The sequence below is a fragment of the Astatotilapia calliptera genome, chromosome 18 (assembly GCF_964374335.1).
Source record: "Astatotilapia calliptera chromosome 18, fAstCal68.1, whole genome shotgun sequence".
Classification (NCBI taxonomy): Eukaryota; Metazoa; Chordata; class Actinopteri; order Cichliformes; family Cichlidae; genus Astatotilapia; species Astatotilapia calliptera.
In genome coordinates this window covers 16,666,091-16,687,633 of record NC_137439.1, presented here as the reverse complement: position 1 = coordinate 16,687,633, position 21,543 = coordinate 16,666,091, and the positions used below count along the sequence as shown (strand labels likewise).

Below are 21,543 nucleotides of genomic sequence, written 5' to 3'. Positions count from 1 at the left end.
AATAGAAGAGATACCACGAATAAATTAGTGGTGTTTCTTGGCACTTTAAAGTAGATTTGATGGCTGCTGGGCTGCTTGAAGTGCCATGTGTCTAATTCAATGTGACATATCAGACTTTCCTGTGGATTACGTGCAAGCATTTATTTTGAGCCCATTTTGCTCTTACAGGGGTAATTTGACATTTATCTGCTTAGGTGTGATGCAGGGTTTTGCAGACCATCATCTATATGTTGAAGCGTTGTACTGCCGCCAGGTGGCAGTGTCAAAAATATGTGGAACAGTTTCTTTTAATTGTGTTTATGTTGTTTATCTTAGCCCCTTCCCCAGAAAAGACAGAGGTTGTAAAGAACTCCTTTGTAGGAAAGTGTAACCACTTTAAAAAAACAAAACAGTAACTGATCCGCAGCCCTCGTCAGTGCTTTTTATAAATGCTGTTTTAGAAGCTATATCTAGCTACTCCCTTCTTCACAAGGGGTCCCACAGTGGGGAGCTGTGTTTGAAGTAACATCAGATTCCCTTCCTGACACAACCCCAAGAGGTTAGCTTCTTCTGGGACTAAAGCAGGGATTGTTTGACGATTGAGTATGACGCTGGAGCCAGTTAGCTTAGCTTAGCATAAAGCCTAAAAGATCAGGTGAGGCTAGCCTGGCTCTGCCCAAAGATGACAAAATACTCTTAATATCACAATGAAATCATTTCATATTTATATAGATGATAGATTTTAGTTGGCTGTCCAAAGACTGTCTATACTTCCTTAGAAATTACAACCTGAAAAAGCAGAACGTTAAAACAAACTGTTGCCCAGCTCAGGGCTGATGCTCTGAGCTGATGAAGTAAAATGACCATGATATGTACATCAGATCTCAGTTTACTGCTCATCAAGGGGATCATTTTAGTGTCAGGTGTAATAGTTTGCTTTGTTTTTGTTTTATTAACATAAAAGGCCTGAGAAATTTCTGTTTGGTGTAAATACATCTCTTCAGATGCGGTAACCTCCTGGATTCTTGAGCAGCCAGGGCAGGGCTAGCCAACTGTGCTTCGCATTTACCCAAATACTAATCTCTATGCACATGAATCTGCCTGTGAAATGCACATTATCCCAAATAAATGAACATAAATGGTAGTTTATGTTGCTGAGCGCTCCTGTTGCTCTTGTCGCCCTTCTCTTTATTTATCTCTAGGAAGATTAATGATTGTATCCAACAGTTGGACGGTGACCACTGGTTGCATGCAACTTATTACAAGGCACTGTGGGATACTTTAAGTCCACTGCAGAGGGACAGCAGCTGTAATTTCAGGAATTAGCTTAAATTATTAAACGATAGCCGATCGGTTACTTGAATTCTTCATTTGTAATATCTCAGCCTTTTTGCAAAAAGCCAGGTTTATGCCCTCAAATACTGAAATAATTTACATGAATATGTTATTATTGTGTTAACAGAATCAGTTGGTAGATCCTCTCTGGCATTTAGTCAGTGAAACCCAGACTCTACGAAGCCCGAGAGTCATTTACACTCGTTTGTGTTATATTAAAATAAGTTCATTCCAATTATTTTTTATTAGCTCCCACCATCCAAACCTGCAGATGACACCCTCTGGTCTAAGTCTGCACAGTAATAAAACATTTTTTCTTTCTATTTTTAACTTTGCGCAATAATTTTTTACAACCATTTGTCACCTCAGCTTTGATCAGGTTACCCAGCCAATACTCGCATTACAGATTGAAATTATTCCAGCTAAAATAATGGGGGGAAAGTATCACTTTCTGCCAAACACAGTCCTCTGATAGTCTCACTAAATGGAGCAAAGCACCTTTAATATCAGCCAGAGCCACATCTGCATGCAGCAGGATGTCAGCCCTCATTACTCTGCATTTGTGAAATTAAACTTGAAACTGGAGCAAAAGAAGATCACAGATCGTAGTGTGACATATTTTTCTAACACATTTTAAAGGATATTTAGCTGTTTTTCTCCAACTTGCTGCCTCCCTTTCAGTCTTCAATTATATAGACATATCGACCCATGAGCGAGCGATGCTTCAATATTAAAGAACTTCAGACTTCATCTTTTTTTTTTTTCTAGAGGAATTTCTTTAGCACAATTATTTGTACTTTGATCAATACCACCACCAACCCCCTCCTCTCTATACCATTGGAGGTGCACTTCATCACCGGAGGAAAACAATTTCATCCAGTGGCTCCACCTCATTCTCCAGTCGACTGTAGAGGGAGTGAGTAGGGGGGCAACAAGCTTTATATTCCTTTCTGCGGGCTTCAAGTCAACACACTAAAAAGCATCTCTTCAATCTGTGGAAAAAGGGAGGAGTTGGGTTCTGGGCAGCTACTGCACAAAAAGAGAAACCACTGAAATCTGCAAGTATTGTCTGGCACTGGAGAGGGGGGATGGAGGAGTGAAAGATCTGAGCAACAGGGGTAAGCCTCTCCGAATTTTCAAAGTGATTACCTCTGGGAGTGAAGCCGTCGCTTACATCTGCAATTATCACGTCCATTTGTCTATTGACGAAGGAGTGTGGATAGTTACGCTGGATGTTTCTGTTAATGGAGTGATTCAGCTGTTTTTCTCATAAAGGAATCATTATGTAAATCAATTTTACATCCCCCAAGGAGCACAGTTCCTTTGTTTATATCTTCATGGCAAAGTGTTTTCAAGCCTGAACAGTGGGACAGCTGCATGTTAGGACTCCAGTTGCTGCTACCTGGATTTTTTTATACACACACGCGCTGTTACACACATATTAAGGTGCATGTCGAGAAAATGTGTAAATTGTAGTCTAGTGGGGGCAGCTGAGAAACTGCACTTGACAACGAAGCACTTTCCTTGACTCGCAATTAAGGTTTAAGACTCCACATCCGAATCTGTTTCCATGGAGCCAAACAAATCAAGTGATGCCCAGAAGCCCCCTCTTCAGAACCCACAGTCCAGCTCGCTGAAAGCAACATGGAACGAGATCACGGTGGATTTCATAATGAGGACCAAGATCCACGGTTTGAAGTTTGTCTTCTCTCCGGACAAGTCGAAACCGCAGCGGGTCATCTGGATCATGGCCTTCTTCCTTTGTCTGAGTCTCCTCTTCACCTGGTCCTGGAATCGAATCCTCTATTTGATGTCCTACCCCGCTGTCACCAAGATCTACATGGTCTGGGCTCACAACATGTCCTTCCCAGCCGTTACCTTCTGCAACAAAAATGTTTTCCGGGTATCCTCTCTGACTAAAGATGACCTGTATCACAGCGGCTACTGGTTGGATCTCCTGTATCATAATCACACAGTCATAAAGAGGAGCCTGTCTATCCTTAAAGACAATCACAAGCAGGGTCTGCTCACTCTCCTGGACTTCAGCAGCTACACCCCACCCCCCAATTATCACACCAACACCACGGAGATGATGGGTCGGCTCGGTCACCAGCTCGAGGACATGCTGCTGGAGTGCAGGTTTCGTGGGGAAACCTGCACCTACAAAAACTTCAGCACTGTATGTACAGAAAGAGAGATGGTGTTTGCCAGGTGTGGATGTGAGCGTTGTTTATATGGGGTATTAATAATTCATGTTAGCATTTGACAAAGCTACAGCAGGCATTCTCTCCAGGTCTTTTAAGTCGTTGATGTTTCAGAGCTGCAAAACAAGCCTCTCCTGCTTTTTGCCTTTAAGACATGACAGCTGTTCCCTCATTAAAACCCATGTCTCCTTAAAATTCACTCAACAGCACAAACACAATGATGTGGCTTCAGTGTCTGCTGTATTTAAAGGTTTCGTATTTGGCTATGTTGACTGGCTATTTCCCGAGTCCCTCTAATGTCGTTTTTGCTTTATAACATGACAACATTTGGGCGAAAATTGAGCGCATTAATAATTCAGACGTCATAAATCAGTTCAAATTAAAATTTCAGCGTCTCTAATTAAACATCTGTTGGGCACGAGGAGGATATGCGTCAAAATATGCAGCTGAGTTTCCCATTTAAACGCACCAGACGGGGATCCATTACAGCCATTCATCTCTGAATAACTGAAGCGAGAAAGTGAGTGACATTTGCAAACCATAGTCCCGCTCTTCCGCGTGGTGATATCTTGAGTAAATACATTCGCACACAAACCGGTAGCTTATAACGTCATTAGAAAATATTAGCAAGGGCGACTGGGGAAGTTTCTGCAGTTGTAAGCCTGCATGCAGAGGGACTGAGAATATTTTAAACCTGGCAAGACACATCCAGATATAAAACCCTCACCTGTCACAGGCGTCACATTTAGCTCCCTGCCTTTGCTGAGGTGGGTCTGAACAGCTAGATCCAAGTCATAAAAATCAAACATGTAACTGTGACAGCTTCAGCTGATGTGAGACATTTACAGTGGGAAGTCTTACAGGCTGCAAGAGGTCAGCTACCCATGGTGGCTTCATAGCAACGGAGAGGCTTTAAAATCTTCAAATTCTCTGTTTTTGGCCAGATTGATGGCTTGCGATATGCAGGATTTACATTTTGCTATCTGTTTGTTGCTCTTGAGCAACTCATATTGGGTCTGCGGCATGGATGATTGATGCTCTCATTTGATCTAAACATAAATATGAATATTTTAAAACAGTCATAAATTGTATGATGTGTATAGGCACTCCCTCATTATATAGCCAGCAGGGAGGGGGGAAACTTATCTGTGTGAGATGGATGTGAGTCTGTCTGGGTCTGGATGTTGAACGCTGAATCTGATCTCTCGAGATCAGCTTTGCCATGCTGGCTGAGTTTTAACCAGCAGCCCTCTTTCTATGACCTTACCACAGTAGAAATGAATCCAAACTTCAGTCCTTCCTGCACATCAAAAATCTCATGCTAGCAGCACACATTTTTGTTACGATGATGAGAAAAGGAAGTCTATTAGGGCAGCTATGATCATTAAAACAGGACTTTAAGGTCTGTAAGCTTTCACTTTTACCTGAGATTGATTTCAATTCATCATTACATAAAATAATATTGTAATTCAAAAGTTTACAAGCACAGATTGCAAACTATACATCACAGAGTGAAACTTAGATAACATAAATTTAAATTAATACTTCTGAATTGGCAATGTTTTTGAGAGTAAGAACATTTGCAACTGCCAAAGTTTCATCGACACTCATTTTCATTTATCTATGTCCCCTTTTGGCTTCCGTACTATGATTCTCTTGTTTAGCCATAACTTATCGCATTTTAATGTGTAGCCGTTGATGTGAACACAAACAGCAGGTTGCTGCACACGTCATGATGATGAACATCTTGAAATGCTTATAGTTTGTTTAAATCTATGGAGAGTCGATGATTTTAATTCTACATTTTCATTCTTCTTGACTGATTTATATTTACTTGCTTGGTAGATGACATAGAAATTTTTCAATTATAGGTAAAAGCCATAAAATTGAAAAAGAAAAAAATCCCCTCTGGGGCACAGAACCTGAAATTAAATTATTTAAACATAGAAGAAAATCTACTATAGTGATTGCACATCAAACATTAAATCCTGCTAAGCTTTCCTGGCAGAGGTTTGGTCTATTAAGAAGTTTATAAAGCAAAATACAAAAATGTCTGCTTGTGTGTCCAGATTCTTCCCCCTCATATGTTTCTCATTAAGTGATGGCAAAATAGTAAATTCAGTCTAAATCACTCAGCTGCTACTGAGGAGCACTCATTACTTCCTCAAATCAGAGCCAGGTGCCTGTTTAAGACCTGCGCTGTCTTCTCTGATAATCACAAAATCTTTGGAATGATTACCTGCCCTGCACAATGTGAGACTGGCATGTAATATAGCTCGTGCTGCTGCACCATGAAAAGGATCAAACTTTTTATTTGTGCTTATTTTTCTCTGTGTGTGTCCTATTTTTCTTACAGATTTACACACGGTATGGAAAATGCTACACTTTCAACTCGGGATTAGATGGCAACCCTTTGCTGACCACGTTAAAGGGCGGCACGGGGAACGGCTTGGAGATCATGTTGGATATTCAGCAGGATGAATACTTGCCTGTTTGGGGCGAGACAGGTCAGTGAAGCATTTTTACAGTAACATCTGATTTGCGCAGATTTCCATGTGGAAATCTCATCAGCTTGTTGGTTTATCCCTGAAGTCCTGACAACTGCCACAGTATTTTGTCATCTCCATGACAAATGGATGCGCCACAGAGGAATGTTGTACATCTTTCACTTTACCTATAAATCTTTGCCTATATATTTTTTTGCACCACACTGAAGCAGACAAAGAAGTGATGCACTACCATGGTTAACCACTTATCATCTTGATATGTTTCTCCAGGTCTACAACTGACATCAGACCCAATAAAACTGCATTTACTGACTTATTGTTTCTCATTTATGGTGGACCACAACATAATGGGACCATATATTCATAAAATAAATAGCATGTAATTAATTCTGGTTCTAAATCTGTTTGATATTGAACCGGCACACTGACACAAGAGTTTATTTCTTATATTAGCTTCCATTAATATGATGAAAGCGGAGGGGTAGAAACCCTGGATTAATGTGACTGCTGGATCGCTAAACAGCACTGGTTTCCGTCGATGACCGTACATGTTGTTGTATTTTCTGGCGTGCTGTATCCACAGATGAGACCTCCTACGAAGCAGGCATCAAGGTTCAGATCCACAGCCAGGACGAGCCTCCTTTCATTGACCAACTGGGATTTGGTGTGGCACCTGGTTTTCAAACTTTTGTGTCATGTCAGCAGCAACTGGTACCTAACGTTCGGCCTCCTCTCCGACCCCAGCGTCTTTTGCTCTGCTTCATCCTGTGTTCGTCTCAAAAACCCTTGCCAGCCAGTGTCCATCACCTCTGTGTCACAGAGCGCGGAGCAAAATCAGATCCAGATCTTAGTATTACCTTTGTGTTGAGATGCGCGTCTAATGTGTTACATAGACAGCCGATGAGTTGGGTTAGAGTAAATGAAACTTAGTTATAGCCGCCAAGAAGTACTGATAGAGCAGGGCCGAGTAATGATTGCATGCAGGAATATGAGCATACTGCGCTTATCAGAGCCAAAAAAGCTTTAGACTGCACAGCATGCAAAAAATATATAGCAGCTCAGGGTGTTTAGTTTACTTTTTTATATTGAGTCTTCATTAGTTGGACCTCAGGAGAAAGAAAAAGGACAACAGGTTTTTATTTGCAGCACTGAAAATCATCTCTAGTGACACTAGAGTAAAACAGAAGCCAGCAAAAAACATTGAGGACTAATCCACACAGCCAACTTCAGCAGTCTTTAATCATCGGACATTATCGCTGATTAACTCTTTTTAAAAACCCACACTTTACAGTTTTTAAAGAGAGACTTAATGTTTTCTTATGACTAACTGTTGGGATCGGCATTTAGCTAAAAGCTGACTATATCTTAAAGGAAATCTACTAAAACTGTCATAATGTTGTTTATGTCAGTTTGGACCATATAAAGGAACCTGGTGCACTCTCGTTACATTATTTTTTCTCCCAACACCAGTAATATGGAAAAAGCATGCGTTATTGGATGAGAAAGATGACCCACGGCTGTTTTGTAGACACATTTTAATATGTGCTATGATTTGATGACACGGTAAAAAGAGAAGCAAAATGGCCCGTGGCCGGTTTGTTGACCGAGTCCACGACACTGGCGTCACTGAAGGATGAAAAGCAATAACTATAGTTAAGCCCGAATTGATTGAAAAGCCCGTGTGCAAGGTCATAACGCTGAGCTCACATGGAATTTCCATCCAAATCTAATGAAACAATACGGCACTTATGTGATCTGCCAGGAGAACAAATTCAGACTCTGTTGCTTTTGTCCACACTAGCGTAGCTCACAAAGACAAAGAAAAGTCTTTGATTTTCAAACAGAAACACTGACAGAATAAGGAAATATCCTCTGACAAACAGAGAAGCACTCAGTGTAAATCCCAAGAAAATGGCGGCAGTGCCACAGAGGATTTTAGGTTTTTGCAGTGATTACCTTTGAGATCAAGTGTATTTGTGCCGCAGGCGCCTTAAAAATTTCCACCGTATAATCAGTTCTTGTGAAGTCATGATGTAACGGACGCCTGAGCAGCGCTTTAACTTAGTTTCTTTAGCAGTTAATTAAGCCTAATTTAAATGATTTTGCTCCTAAATTGAATTGGCTCGTTCACCTCACAAGCTTCAGCGTGCTAGCAGAATAACATGGGATGGTTGAGGCACGGTTGGTCTCGTGAAACAGACACATGGACACCACAAGAGATGACAAATGTAACTTTTGGGAACTTGCATAGAAATGTATCTTTCTCTCATTTTTCTCTCCTTCTCTCTGCAAATGTTGTTGGTGCTCAGAGTGTATCATCATTCAGCCATTTCCAAAAAAAAATAAACCTGCTCTGTTACTCACCATCACAGAGTTTCCTCCAGGAGGCAAAAGTGCATGGTTTGCCATTTACAATCATGACATGAGCGCCCACACCACTGACAGCTGAAAGACGTGTTTATGGCTTAAACGATGTGATGACTTAATTAGATTGTCATTATAAACTCTGGCCTGCATTCGTTTCACTCAGTGTCCAACGAGTGACATTGCTCTCGGTGCAATAAGAATAATAGCACTCGTGATTTCGAGGCTTTACATTTGTAAATCTTCTGTCGGAGGAGTTTAATTTTTAATAAGAGACTTTGACTTGTGAGCAAAGAGAGACATCGATACTCCACCACCAACAGTTAGAAGCGATCTGTAGCTCAAGACTGAGTGAAAGTAAGAAGAGAATGGCTGAATGACAACCTACCAGTCCTGCTTGGGACTGACAACAGGATGTTTGTCTGGAGGGGTCATTTTCTGTCCCCTTGCCTTACTTTATCTCCTCTTATATTTCGATAATGATGTGGGCTGTGTTCCCTCACCCCTTACCCCTAGATGAGACGTCCTATGAGGCCGGCATAAAGGTACAGCTTCACACTCAGTCAGAGCCTCCTTTCCTCCACGAGCTGGGCTTCGGGGTTGCCCCAGGCTTCCAAACATTCGTTTCCACCCAAGAGCAGAGGGTAGCGTATGACTGACTGGGCTTGCTGCATGCCACAAAATACTGTATTGTACATACTCATTAACTTCCACACTTTCATCTCCTGGTCCCGCCCTCTCCAAGGAATGGACCCATGTGTGCCCCCACCATCCCCCCCACCCCCTCCTCTGTGTGGCTGAAGCAACGATATGTAACAGCATCTGCAGTCTGTCCTTGTTGCCATCTCTGCTCTCTGTCCTCACCAGCAAAGAGCTGGAAAGGTGTTTTATTTCTTTGAGCCATTCATCCAAATCTGTGTCTTTATCAGAGCTGTTGTTTGGCTTTACCCTTTCACATCCACATCTGCTTTTGTAAGCATTTTGTTTTTGCTTATATGTGTTATCGGGGTGATCCACTGGACCTCTGCTTAATCTCATCTGCAGGGACCAGACAATGTGATTCATTAGGTTTTATTACCCATGAGAACTCTGGCATGAGTTTATAGTCTTGATTATATTGGGGGTTTTATCTCCAGTGTATCTCCACTTATGAGAGTCTGTGGGCTAGAAATGGAGTTCAATAAAGGCTTAATCATGTTTGCCAGTTTAAATCCACTTCTTCTGCGAATCACACTCTATCTCTGTCACTTTGTATTGGCTAAATGACAGTTACATTGTCAGAGTTAGCACCTGGTTAGAGCTGGTGGAAATGATTGGGAATTACAGTGAACCTTAATGTGACAATGGAGGTGTAATTTCTCTGAGAAATTTCCCAAGAAGAAGCCTTTGGCAGAGATTGTTGGCTTGCTCCCCACTGCAGTTAGCGGCTGAATGCGCAACTACCCAAGCATCGCCGCCCTTCATAAATAATTGGCTTATTTTTGTCATGAAAATAAGTAGCAGGCAGAAAACAAGACACTTAAAAGGGGGGCTGGAAGTCTTGTTGGTGGTTAGAGGCCACGCTGTGCAGCACACCACAGAGGAAGTCCCTTTAACGTCGAAGCAGATCTCACACAAAATGGGGCACGCTGCTGCAGCTCCAAGACGGATGGCGAGGTCTAATGTTAAGTGTGAATTGGGTCCTTAAAATTCACTTGTTAAATATTCTTCCCTAATGGATTCATTTAGAATTCTCAGAGTTATTCATAAATGTAATGACCTGCTCTCACCTTATAATGAGAGTTCTACCACTAATGAGACCGCAAACTGAGTGTACACTACATCTCCTCCTGATTGCTAAATTCATAGGGATATTCAGGGTAGTTGTGTAATAAACTCTCACGGGCATCAATGAGAAAATATAGGTTGTTAATCAACAGTAAAACCTCTTTAGAAAGCTTTCATTGACTGGATTATTTAGGTTAACCTACCGTTATATACTACTTATTACCATAAGATTTTTTCTTTAAAAAAAAAGCTCCGTATGTTGTCTTTTAAATTCAATGAATCCTCCAGTAAACCGTTGATTGTCTTCAGTTCCGTTCTCAAGGTTGGTAAATTTGTCCATTGATTGTGGTGTCCTGTCTGTATCTACATATTTTACAGATTTCTCGTAAGCTTGTCTCTATCCCCATGGTACTCTGCTTTCTACCGGGGCCTAGACCTGCATCAGTAACGTTATGCATGATGTCTGCTTGCTGCTACACATGAGCGATGATGTTGTTCCGACTGGACGTTTTATGCCAGTATTGTCTGAGTGCACATTTTCATTCAAGTGCTTCTGTATTTTCTTTTCTTTTTTTTATGTTTAAGACATTTGTGTTGGGTTCTGTCAGCTTGTTGTCTCCCTTTTTGAAATTCTGCTACACCGGGCTTGCATTATGGTATTTGATGTAATCCTGTGTGCTGATACACTGAGGGCAAAACATGTGCTGCTCACTCTTTCAGCTTCAGTACCTCCCACCACCTTGGGGAGATTGCAAGTCTACTCCCATAGACTCTGATTACTTCTCCACGTACAGCATCACTGCATGTCGCATCGACTGTGAAACACGGTACCTTCTGGAGAACTGTAACTGCAGGATGGTTCACATGCCGGGTATGAACTGAGAGTTACTTGACCAATAAAAAACCCCATAAATCTCTGTGCCCTCGTGTTGCATTTATAAATAAGTAATCATTTTCACTTTTATGTTGGTTCAAACAGGAAACACAGCCGTTTGCACACCTGAGCAGTACAAAGATTGTGCTGATCCAGCTTTAGGTGAGCGCACACACTTTTTTTTTATTGGATTAAGTGTAAAATATTAGTGTGAGGTATTTGCATTAACAGCGGTGCCACAAGCTTGTTGTATCCTGTAGATACTACTTGTGTGAACCTTAACTTCAAATTACTTTAATTCCAGATTGTGCTGAAACAAAAGCAATAAAGTAAAAATCATTGTTTAAAAATCCCATTAGGAAGATTTGTGATGTGTCTGTGCTTCGCTGATATCAAATAAATCCTGCTGAGTTTTTTCCCCCCTTCCTCTGTTTTATGGCTTCAGTCATTATTTGCTTTCATGGAAAGTGAACGATGGCAGCGAATGTAGCTCTGTTGTGCGTTGTGTGGGATATTTTTAGCAGGGCCTCTGGATACAGGTTTGTTTGATTGTGATCGCAATATGAATGAAATATGAATTGAAATGACTTTGATCATCCACAGACTTTTTGGTAGAGAAAGACAACAATTACTGTGTCTGTCAGACCCCCTGCAACATGACTCGCTATGGCAAGGAGCTGTCCATGGTTAAGATCCCCAGTAAGGCATCTGCTAAATATCTGGCTAAGAAATTCAACAAAACTGAGCAATATATTGGGTAAGTATTATTAGCTAGTTATTTAGATAAAGGCCTCTTTTTCCTTTTCCTGTTGATGGATGAATGTACTGTGGTATAGCATGGTCTGAGTCTCCATCGTTCACCTTCAATGTAACAATAATGAATGATAGTTACGCAGGAGATGTGAGTTATCATTCGTTCTGTTGGGAAAATGGCCCTGGGGGAAATCTGATGGATGTGCTCGTGTGTGTCCTCTCTCCAGAGAAAATATTCTGGTGTTGGACATCTTCTTTGAAGCTCTGAATTATGAGAAGATTGAGCAGAAGAAGGCCTATGAAATTGCTGGACTTCTCGGTAAGATTCTTGCAGTTTCATATTTACTGTGAGAAAAAATAAATAAATAAATCTGACCTCAGAATCAGCACCCTCGGCGGGCATCCCCCCCCCCCAGCCGCATATTTCGCATATTGTGTTCATCCCTGGTGCTTTGAGGTTCCCTCTTTGAACTCGTGAAACAGGCTGAGCATGTTTTCATAATCTGATGCTCTTGCAAGGGCAGCTGCGTTTGTGAAGTTGGGGCTGGTTGGACAGTTTTGACAATTACGCTCAGATTCCTCAAAGAGATACAGAATTCAATGTGACAGCAAGGGGGAATGGTTTCACGCACCATTGTTTAATTACCCGTATCTGTTAATCTCTCCCTCTGTAGGTGACATTGGAGGCCAGATGGGGCTATTTATTGGAGCCAGTGTTCTTACAATACTAGAAATATTCGACTACCTATATGAGGTAAAGTCATGATCTTTGTTAAAGATTTCTAAGCAATAACTAAATGAATTCTTCTGTTTTTAGATCACATTAAATTCATTTTTAGTAACCTTTACATTTTTTAATTCAGTAGTAGAGAACTTATGGCTTTCTTGTGGAGTCTGGAGAGCTTAGCATAAAGCATAAAGTGTCTGCTACTTAACCTTTACATGCTGTTCATATTAGCTGCCTGCACAGTATGGTCTGGGTCAAGAATGGTCTCATAATAAGTGTTTATAACAAACTACAGATCTATTTAAAATCCAACAGTCCACATAGACAATCTCACCTCACAACAATCTTCTTGCTGTGAGGTGACAGTGCAAACCACATCCACTCTTTTACAGATTTAATGTCTGTGTTAGGGCACACTCTGACCCCTGTATGACCGCTGTTCCAATATATTGTCACTCCGGTGCAGTTTTACTATTTACTACTTTGAAATTCCCCCATGACTGTTCAGAGACCTTCAGGATTCCCTCAGAGACCAGAAAGTACCCGTCTCTCTGGGTTCCCCCAGTATATGTTGTAGAAACACAGACAATTCTCATGACAGTGACAAGATTCCCATTGAACTCTGTCACCAGTGCCCACAAAGAAATGTCATGTACAATTTCACAGGTTTCTAAAACAACCATTTTCCTATATTTGACCCATGCTGGTGGATCCAACTCAGTAGATTCGATTTAATTCAGTTCAGTTTTATTTATATAGCACCAGGTCACAACGACAATTGCTTCAAGGCAAGCAAATGTAAGGTTACGATACTACAAACATGGATAATGTAATAAATGTAGTTAAACTGCAGAGATTCTGGTCAGATTTGACCCGGAGCACAAATGTAAAACAGTATAAAAGATATTTTCATTTTGGTGTATTTTGGTCTCTTTAGGAAAAGACATAAAATGTTTGTTTATCAGAAACACATCATATGTGATGTGAACAGTATGTATGGGTTAAAATGTTAAATTGGAAATAATTCTACTCAAAATATACCCAAAAGTATTCTTAACCTAAACATCTTAGACTTCAAGCTTTTATGCAATTTTTTTGTGCAAGATACGATGCTTCATCTTTATAGATGCTGTCAGCCTCAGTATTGATCCTCTTCACTCCCCAAGAAAGCAAACTATTGGATGTGTGAATCTGTAAATAATGCTTTTCTGATGTTTTTTAGGTGTTTAAAGATAAGCTTTTGGGTTACTTCATTCGCAAGAAACGGCCACAGCGCTGTCAGAGCGACAACCTGGTAATTTTTTAGTCCCTAAGAATACACTTGATTGAGTGAAGTGAATGTGATGTACAAAATAAGCTCAGGAACAATGGTCACAGCAACATCAAAATATCTGCTCACACTTGAAATGCTTTTAATGAACAGCACCAGAGAGAAAGCAAAGGCATTATGCCATCATTAGTTTCAATTAGCCCTGCAGAAACAAAATATTTTTCTAGAAAACACAATCATTAATCATACGCACATATTTTTACTGCACAGTGGGAATGCATAATTAGAGTAGTATTAGACGCATACAGTACTTTCTTTACATGATGAGAAGCAGCATAAATTATTCCGTGTAATGACAAAAAATCTGGGATGCACATAAGTATTCCAAAAGAACAAATTGACTTTGTGCCCCTTTTCTTTTTAAGCTTTTTCCCCAAGTGTTTTGCCACTTAGTGCGCTTAAATCTCAGTGCATGGAGAAGTAGAAGTAAAGAGTTTGACCTGGTTTTATTGGATTTTATTCATGACTCATAAACTCTGTTTATTGTCAGAGGTTATCTCATTTTATCCCACACACTAACCCAATTTTCAGTATTTCCACACTATATAGTAGCTTCTCAGCGTCACCCTCTTTTGTACTATTACAGAGCTGTTATTGTTATCCGGGTTTTACCACCAAAATTCTAAAGAGATTTCATTAACATGGTAAAAACAAAGCAATGGAAACTGTAGTACTGCGAGGCGTTTCAGTCATGCCCTAAATAACAGCATTTTCATCAAACCCTGTGGTTTAGCACGCTGCATCCAGAGGCATCTCCACTCCTCCTGTTATGCAAGTTAGGAAATGATTAATAACATACACACATCGTTTTAGGATTAGCAATGAGCTGTTGTTCAGGACATAATGTTAAATCAAGGCTTATAACATATAGAAAGATAGATTTTAATCACTACAGTTACACCCATGCAAATAGTGGGTGGTTTTCATATTTATCTAAACAAAATTCTTGAATCAACAAATTATTGCATAACATAGTTTAACTGCATGTACTTTACTACTTCCCAACACTCGCTGTGAAAATATCAGTGCATTTGACAAGTGCTAAATACCTTCTGTCAAGCTATAAATAGATTTTATTGATCATATTGTGCGTAATGCCACTCTGAAAGAGTTTTAAAAAGGTAGAGGTATAAATACAACAAAGTCCAGCTTTCTTTGTGTTTGCTGGCTTGACAGAACTTAAAACGCCAGTGATTATCAGCTTTCTCTGTTAACCTGAGCATTCTGCACCATTCTGTGTGTCCTCAAATAAAAAGGGGTGTTTGACACGGCAAGCGAGTCTTTGTGCACACAAAATGATCCCTATGAGTGCTGCCTACTCCTGTCAGAGATGTTAATAGATGATGATGATGATAATATAGTGGTAAATATCTATAAAGAACATAAAAATATAACAGTAGAATGCAACACTGTCGCAAATAAGACAAAAGACTAATGCTGCAGAAAATCGTTAAACTGGTGATTTAACGCACAAAGCAATAAAATAAACATTTTACCACTGAAATAAACAGCTGCTGTTTGTTTCTAATGCGACCGCAGCACATTAGAGCTCTGAAGCTTTAAACTAGACACGTTTAAACATTAAAGGTTTCTGTCCCATCGCCTAATAAAGGAGACTTCAGTGCTTTAGTTTGTCAATAGATCAAAGTGAAATTAACTTTATTGACTGAACAGGTATTCTTGGTGTGTTGCAGCTGCAGTTCCAGCATTGTAAACGAGATTTAGCAGCAGATTAGGATCACCTGTAAAACGTTATTTCTCTTTCAGCAACATGGAAATTCAAGTGACAAAGGGATGCACAGTTTGCATCGCAGCAACTTTACACTTTCATTTGTGATGTTAGCTAAACAAGTTGCACATATGAAATATATTTTACCAGCAGATGCGGTTCACTTAAAACACGCTCCTCAGCCAGCCTAAATATTTTAAACCAAGAAAACTCAGAATCTGCTGTTATCCATGTTACCACGGTGATTTAGGCAGGTAAAAAAAAAAGCTACTTGACATAGAAAACTCTGACTTTTAGCTCGACATAGCTCCCTAAGCCATGGGTCTCACTTTGTAGTGCACACCTCAGGACTGGTTTAAGTTTTACCTCTTTGATAGCCAGGAAGCTTCTTCAGTAAATTGTTGAAGTCTTTAGGAGAACTGCATGTTAAATTAACTTGTCTGAAAAGTATATACAATCAAAAGTAGTAGTAAATGTAATGTATCAACCTTTCTACTTTAGCTGACCGGATATATTTCTGCTTGCAGTATGGTAGCCAAAAATATTTTTTAAAAATCCACATTTTCTCAAACTCAACGTTCACTGAAAATAGAGCTTGGTATAAGAGTATAAATAGTGTACATTTTTTAGTATCATCATTTTTTCTTTATATTTAGAATTCCATTATCTATAAAGCTACTTGAGCTAGGTTCTTTGATATTTTTAAGGCAAATATCAGATACTTTCAATGTGGAATCTCAGGGCTGTAGCTCAGGTAAACTTGAGTGATGGGTGCTTGAAGTCCCTAAAATATCTGGATGCCTGATCTGTGACAGCAGTTTCGGAGACTGGTAGAAACTACAGTTTTCCAGATGTGAGGCTGATTTTGGTTCATGTCTTGGAAATATTACAATGAATTTTGGTGAAATTGCGTTTTTTCCATGTTTAAGCTTTAATATGTGTGGAACCCTTTATCTGATTTGGACTGTGCTGCATAATCTTATGTGCTCTGTCTGTATATGAGAGAAGCCATAACTAAAATATCTGTCCCCTACCTGCAAAACAATGTTTTTACAGGCCTCAAAATATGCAGTCAGAGATTGGGCATCCAAATATTATAAAGGATCTATCTTTCTGTTAACTTGAGCTACAGAGAGTCGACCTTCACAGAGGTAGTTGCACTAAAAGAATTTGAAGGAGCTAGCTCAACAGGTTTCCTAGATAATGGAATTTTTAAAACAGCCCCTTAAAAACGATTATATAAAACATTTAAAAACACTACCTAGTTACGGTAGGGACCTGTTGTTTATGTATTTTAGCTAATGAAATCAGATACCTACCTGCAACATCTCTTCTTTTCTGGTGCTGTCATAATGAAAAGCATTTAAGCAGATTTTTGTTAAGTGCAGAAATTGCCTTTTGTCCCTGAGTTTATTCAATCTGCCAATTTGCATTCCTTGGCTTCATGCTGGAAATGAAAGCTGTGCTCTCTGTCATACATTATTAGAGGTAAAAAGACAGCATGCAAAATAAGTTGTGGCCAATTCTGTCTTCAAATCTGTTTGAAAGTTGTGGTTTTGTTTCTGCATGAGGGCTGTGCTCTTGCATGCTTGGGTCAGTATTGAGTTTGTTAGCTGTTGTAGAGGAAACGATCAAAAATATGTTTAATGTCTTTTACAAAAGTGGAGGTTTATAGATTTTAAACAAAAATATCAATCAGGAGATTCGTTTAGTCGTTTTTTTATTAAGAAAAATACTAAAACAGCAGGAAAGAAAGCTTTCATTTAGTGGGCTGCACTCAAGCTTTTATAGTGTTTTCTCACTCTGCTCCATTCATGTCATGTGTTCACCTCGTTACAATAAACCATCCTCTGTACTTCTTTTTTCTCACATTTAATTATATTTTTTCAACTAGTTCACTGTCACATCTCCACTCAGACAATCTGTTAATGAAGTGCTTTAATTGTTCAAGAGACATCCTTCTGGGTGACACTGACTTTAGCCTTCCCTGCTCATTAAGAAACCCCCTCATATTTCATTTTGAACGATCATCTTCCTTCAGTGCTTTAATGATATCACCGTGTTCCCTTGGGAGTTTAACTGATAGCATTTACATTGTATTTTATTTTCATTTCAGTCACCCTCACCCATCTTTCTTTTCATCATGTCTATTCCAGGAGTTTCCAGAGAACCCAACCAGCCCTGGTGTCACGCCTAATCATGCCCCCAGGTAGCACATCCCATTGATAATAGATGCTCCCTCCCATGCTGTCCCTCTCTTTCATACATACTTGAGATCATCACATTCATCATTTTCTCCATGCTTACAAATGATTTGGTTGGCAGTCAACAAAAGAGAGGGGTGATTATCCAGCCGTAGCGAGCACTTTTAATATCTGCCGCCGTGTAAGAACAGGTTAGTTGTTGTCTGCTTTGACAGAAGGGTGCTGGGCCGAAGGAAGGCTGAAGTTGGTTGGATTCTCCAAGTGCATAAAGATCTTATTCTCTGCAAAACTTGTTCCTTCCACCGAATAATGATGCTTTTTTTCTCCTCGTAGGATAAAGTGTACTCCTGTGAAAGCATATCACATATTTATTGAATTGCACAAAACTCTGAACAACATGAGATCTATTTGTTTCCCTGCAGCACTAAGGTCTATTTAGAGGCAATGCATTGGAAGGTCCGAGCCAGATAACATCACTAGATGCATTACTTTGTGATGTTATCGCAGGCCTGCATGCAGTGAGTTTGCACAAAGATAGGTTCTTTGTCGATGGGACTACCGGTGTTTGTTATCCACATATCTGCAGTTATCTGCTGAATAAGGGCCTTTGTACATGACGAAAAATGCAGACATATGTGGATGTTACTACTTGCATAACTATCAGAATTACACATGCTAGTGTAAAACCAGGACTAAAAATCTGCTGTTTTCTTTCTCTTCTCCCTCCTTTCATTCATCTTACCCCATCATCTTACCCCCTCAATTTATCTTCTCATTACATATGAAACATATGCAATGTGGCTGATGTCGAAACCCCTGAATCTGTTGTACTCTTTGCCTCATCATTGTGCACATATGTTTCTGTCATTCATTATCCTTTCATTCACAATCATTCCCCCATTTTTTCCTGTTTTTGATCAATTTCTCCTTGTTACATTGTTTGTTTTTCCTCCCCTCTGCATCCCTCTACGATTGTATTGGCTGCTCTCTTTTTACCTGCGGCTCATTTATTTCCTCCATCATCGGCATCATCATCGCTCCCTGCATCGCTCCTCCCTTAACCCGGTTGAACTCGTCTCCCCTCCTCCCCTCCTCTCTGTTTCTTGCAGAGCACCTGTGACACCCTCCGGAGTCACTCGGACAGTCTCGGATTCACCCCGAACATGTTACCTCGTCACCCGACTATAGGCAACTTTGAGGAGTTTGCTTGTTGACAACATAAAGCAGGGGTTGGGGATGGGGTGGAACATCTGGGTACTTGACAGCAAACTGTGAAATCATTTTAACAGAGAAAGGCTCTTGAGTGTATGCTCACAAAATGCGTAGTACAGTTTATCAATGCCTGAATAGAAATAGAATACTATCATCAGAAACAAAAGAGACCACTTCCAAAACACAACTCAGGTTTAACTGCCATGTCAAGGCATCCATGTTAATTTACTCATGTTTCATTCAGTAGATTTGTTTATGTTATCGAGTATACAATACGTGAGGATAAACGTGTTCAAAAAGAGGAATCTGAACTGTGTTGCGATGAGTCATGTGGTACTGCTGTGCTAGTATTGATGTACATCAATCAGTCTAGTTAAAAAAAAGCAACAACAAACGCATGTGGATTTGTATGTGTAGCAGCGTTTATCAGTGTTATGCCTCCAGCATCTAACCAATGCTGTATTGAGTGACCTTATAGCAGTCACGTTTTAACGGAAGAGCCTTTTAGACATCTGCTCCACTTTTAATGAGCTGATTGTTGACATGAATTAAAACACTAGACTAGTGTTGAATGTTGCCTTTTGCTACTATGGGGCTTTAAATTGTCTTTAATTAGACATGTGTGCTTACCCACCTTTGAAACACGAGAGGAACTTGATGATTTGTATATATGCTGTTTTAAGACTCCTGAATTACATGGTTTTGTTGACTTTAGGCTTTTTTTAAGACAGTGAGGGTAAAAAAAAAAGAAGTCAGAAGGCAAAAAAAGGCAGTTGATTGTACTGTTATATTTCATTTTCAGTCATATTTCCATTTCTTTATATAGTTGCTGCAGAAATTGTCCCCATAAAAGCTGGCCCTGTTTTCAGTTGAATTCACTCCAACAGAAACAATCTGAATTTCTTTTGCCTTTCCTAATAGTTCAGTTGTTTTCATCACGATGTCTTAAAGATTCATCAGCACAATCCCCTGTGATAGTAATCTATTCTCTATTGAAAATGCTGTGAGTTTAAAAGGCTTGCTGGTGACATTCCTAAACTTGACAGAAATTTGTAAATACCCACAATCAAATGCCATGAAGAAATTCTACATTGCTCATGTGAAACATGTCATATATACATATAAATATAGATATATAAATTTAAAATACAAAAAAAAATCTTTCTTCATCCGTTCTTACACCACAAGGAATTTGGACTTTCTATCTAGGTGGACCGTCAAGTGTCTTTGAGTACAACATGGATGGCAGACTTTATTAGGTACAAGAGACTTTGCCTCAATACATCTACAACTCACTGCACCTCAGCCCCATTCAGTTGATTTATATTAGAAATGCATTGTAAAATTTTACCATTGTAACCTATTATTATTACGATTATTATTATTATTATTATGATTACAGAATATGTAATAAGTCACAAATAACAGTTTGTGATGTATAAATGATCAAGTATAATAAACTCTATATTTACTCATCTTACTCCTCATGTACACAACTTTTCTTCGAACCTTCGTGTCAGTCTACTTCCTTTCTCGTTTAAATAACACAGAGCGTGTTATTTAAATATTTCGGTTATGATTTGTAGGTACTATAAATACTGGGAACCTTTTTTTCGTGAAACTTTCATGTATAACGCCAGTCAAGTGAGTGGTGTTCATAACTCTGTAGCTTTATTACTCTGTTGTCTGTGTATTAGATGACTGTTGATGTGAAGCACAAACCCTTGGAAATCAGCCATCACTGGAAAGCCAATGACTGGGCGTCTATCGTTGTAACTACCTTTTGTGGCTCTAGATTTAACTACACACACTGTTATGTGGTGTGCTCACAGCTCCGGCGTTATCAGGAACAAGACTGGTAATTTAAGCAGAGCCAGAGAGCACCTTGTGGAAGGACTTAATCCAAATGGAACTTTTGCCTTTCAGGAAGCAGACACTAAGAAAAAAAGGGTTAGTCAGTGGCATTGTGTTACGAGCAATAAATGCACTGAATCAGACAGCACTGTTAGCAAACTGACCAGAAAAAGATTGATTGAGGATCCAAATTATCAGTTTGTGATGTATGAAACAGTTACGATGGATGTAAACCGAGCAGCTGCCGCCTGCAACAATGATGTATGATATGACAAATAAACCATCATGAACTCAATAAGAGACGTAGATGCCAATTCATGTTACACAATGATCCTCCTCTGATGCTGTATTGCCATGATGATTTTGAGTGTGTGTGTGATGCTGCTGGGCTACAAGTGACCCAACATTACCGCAAACTGTGGAGATATGAAGGCTTTACCTCTCTCTCGCCCCACCCCCTGCCTTACTACCAGTCAAAGAAGCAGTAGAGTGTATCTGAGCTGGCAGAAAATATTCCTTAACTATTTATTCTCATTAACTAATCTTTCATGGATATTTACAGCATAGTTACGGCCAAGTAGAAAAAAAAGTTCACTATATATTTCTGCCACCAAATACCTGAATTTGATTGATTTTATCCTAATAATTTACAGCACATCACCCATTTTCTTCCTTGCATGTGTATTCCTATTATCTCTGATCTA

The 21,543-nt window shown here is 39.6% G+C and overlaps 1 protein-coding gene across 4 annotated transcripts in view; it reads left to right on the top strand.

Moving 5' to 3' along the window:
* asic1c (acid-sensing (proton-gated) ion channel 1c) overlaps nt 1–19,138 on the top strand; it is a 110,939-nt gene extending 91,801 nt beyond the window's left edge. For 2 of the 4 annotated variants that reach the window (XM_026150189.2, XM_026150190.2), the window contains exons 2-11: nt 5,875–6,025; nt 6,609–6,736; nt 10,877–11,027; nt 11,136–11,192; nt 11,634–11,787; nt 12,011–12,102; nt 12,458–12,537; nt 13,733–13,804; nt 17,726–17,778; nt 18,883–19,105. In XM_026150189.2, coding sequence (XP_026005974.1) covers nt 5,875–6,025; nt 6,609–6,736; nt 10,877–11,027; nt 11,136–11,192; nt 11,634–11,787; nt 12,011–12,102; nt 12,458–12,537; nt 13,733–13,804; nt 17,726–17,778; nt 18,883–18,961 — 1,017 coding nt within the window. In that variant the 3' untranslated portion in view covers nt 18,962–19,105. Of the gene's footprint in view, nt 1–2,737; nt 3,494–5,874; nt 6,026–6,608; nt 6,737–10,876; nt 11,028–11,135; nt 11,193–11,633; nt 11,788–12,010; nt 12,103–12,457; nt 12,538–13,732; nt 13,805–17,725; nt 17,779–18,882 lie in introns of those variants that run through there. The other 2 variants (XM_026150187.2, XM_026150188.2) reach the window with 2 other exon arrangements.
* Nucleotides 19,139–21,543: the final 2,405 nt, after the last annotated feature.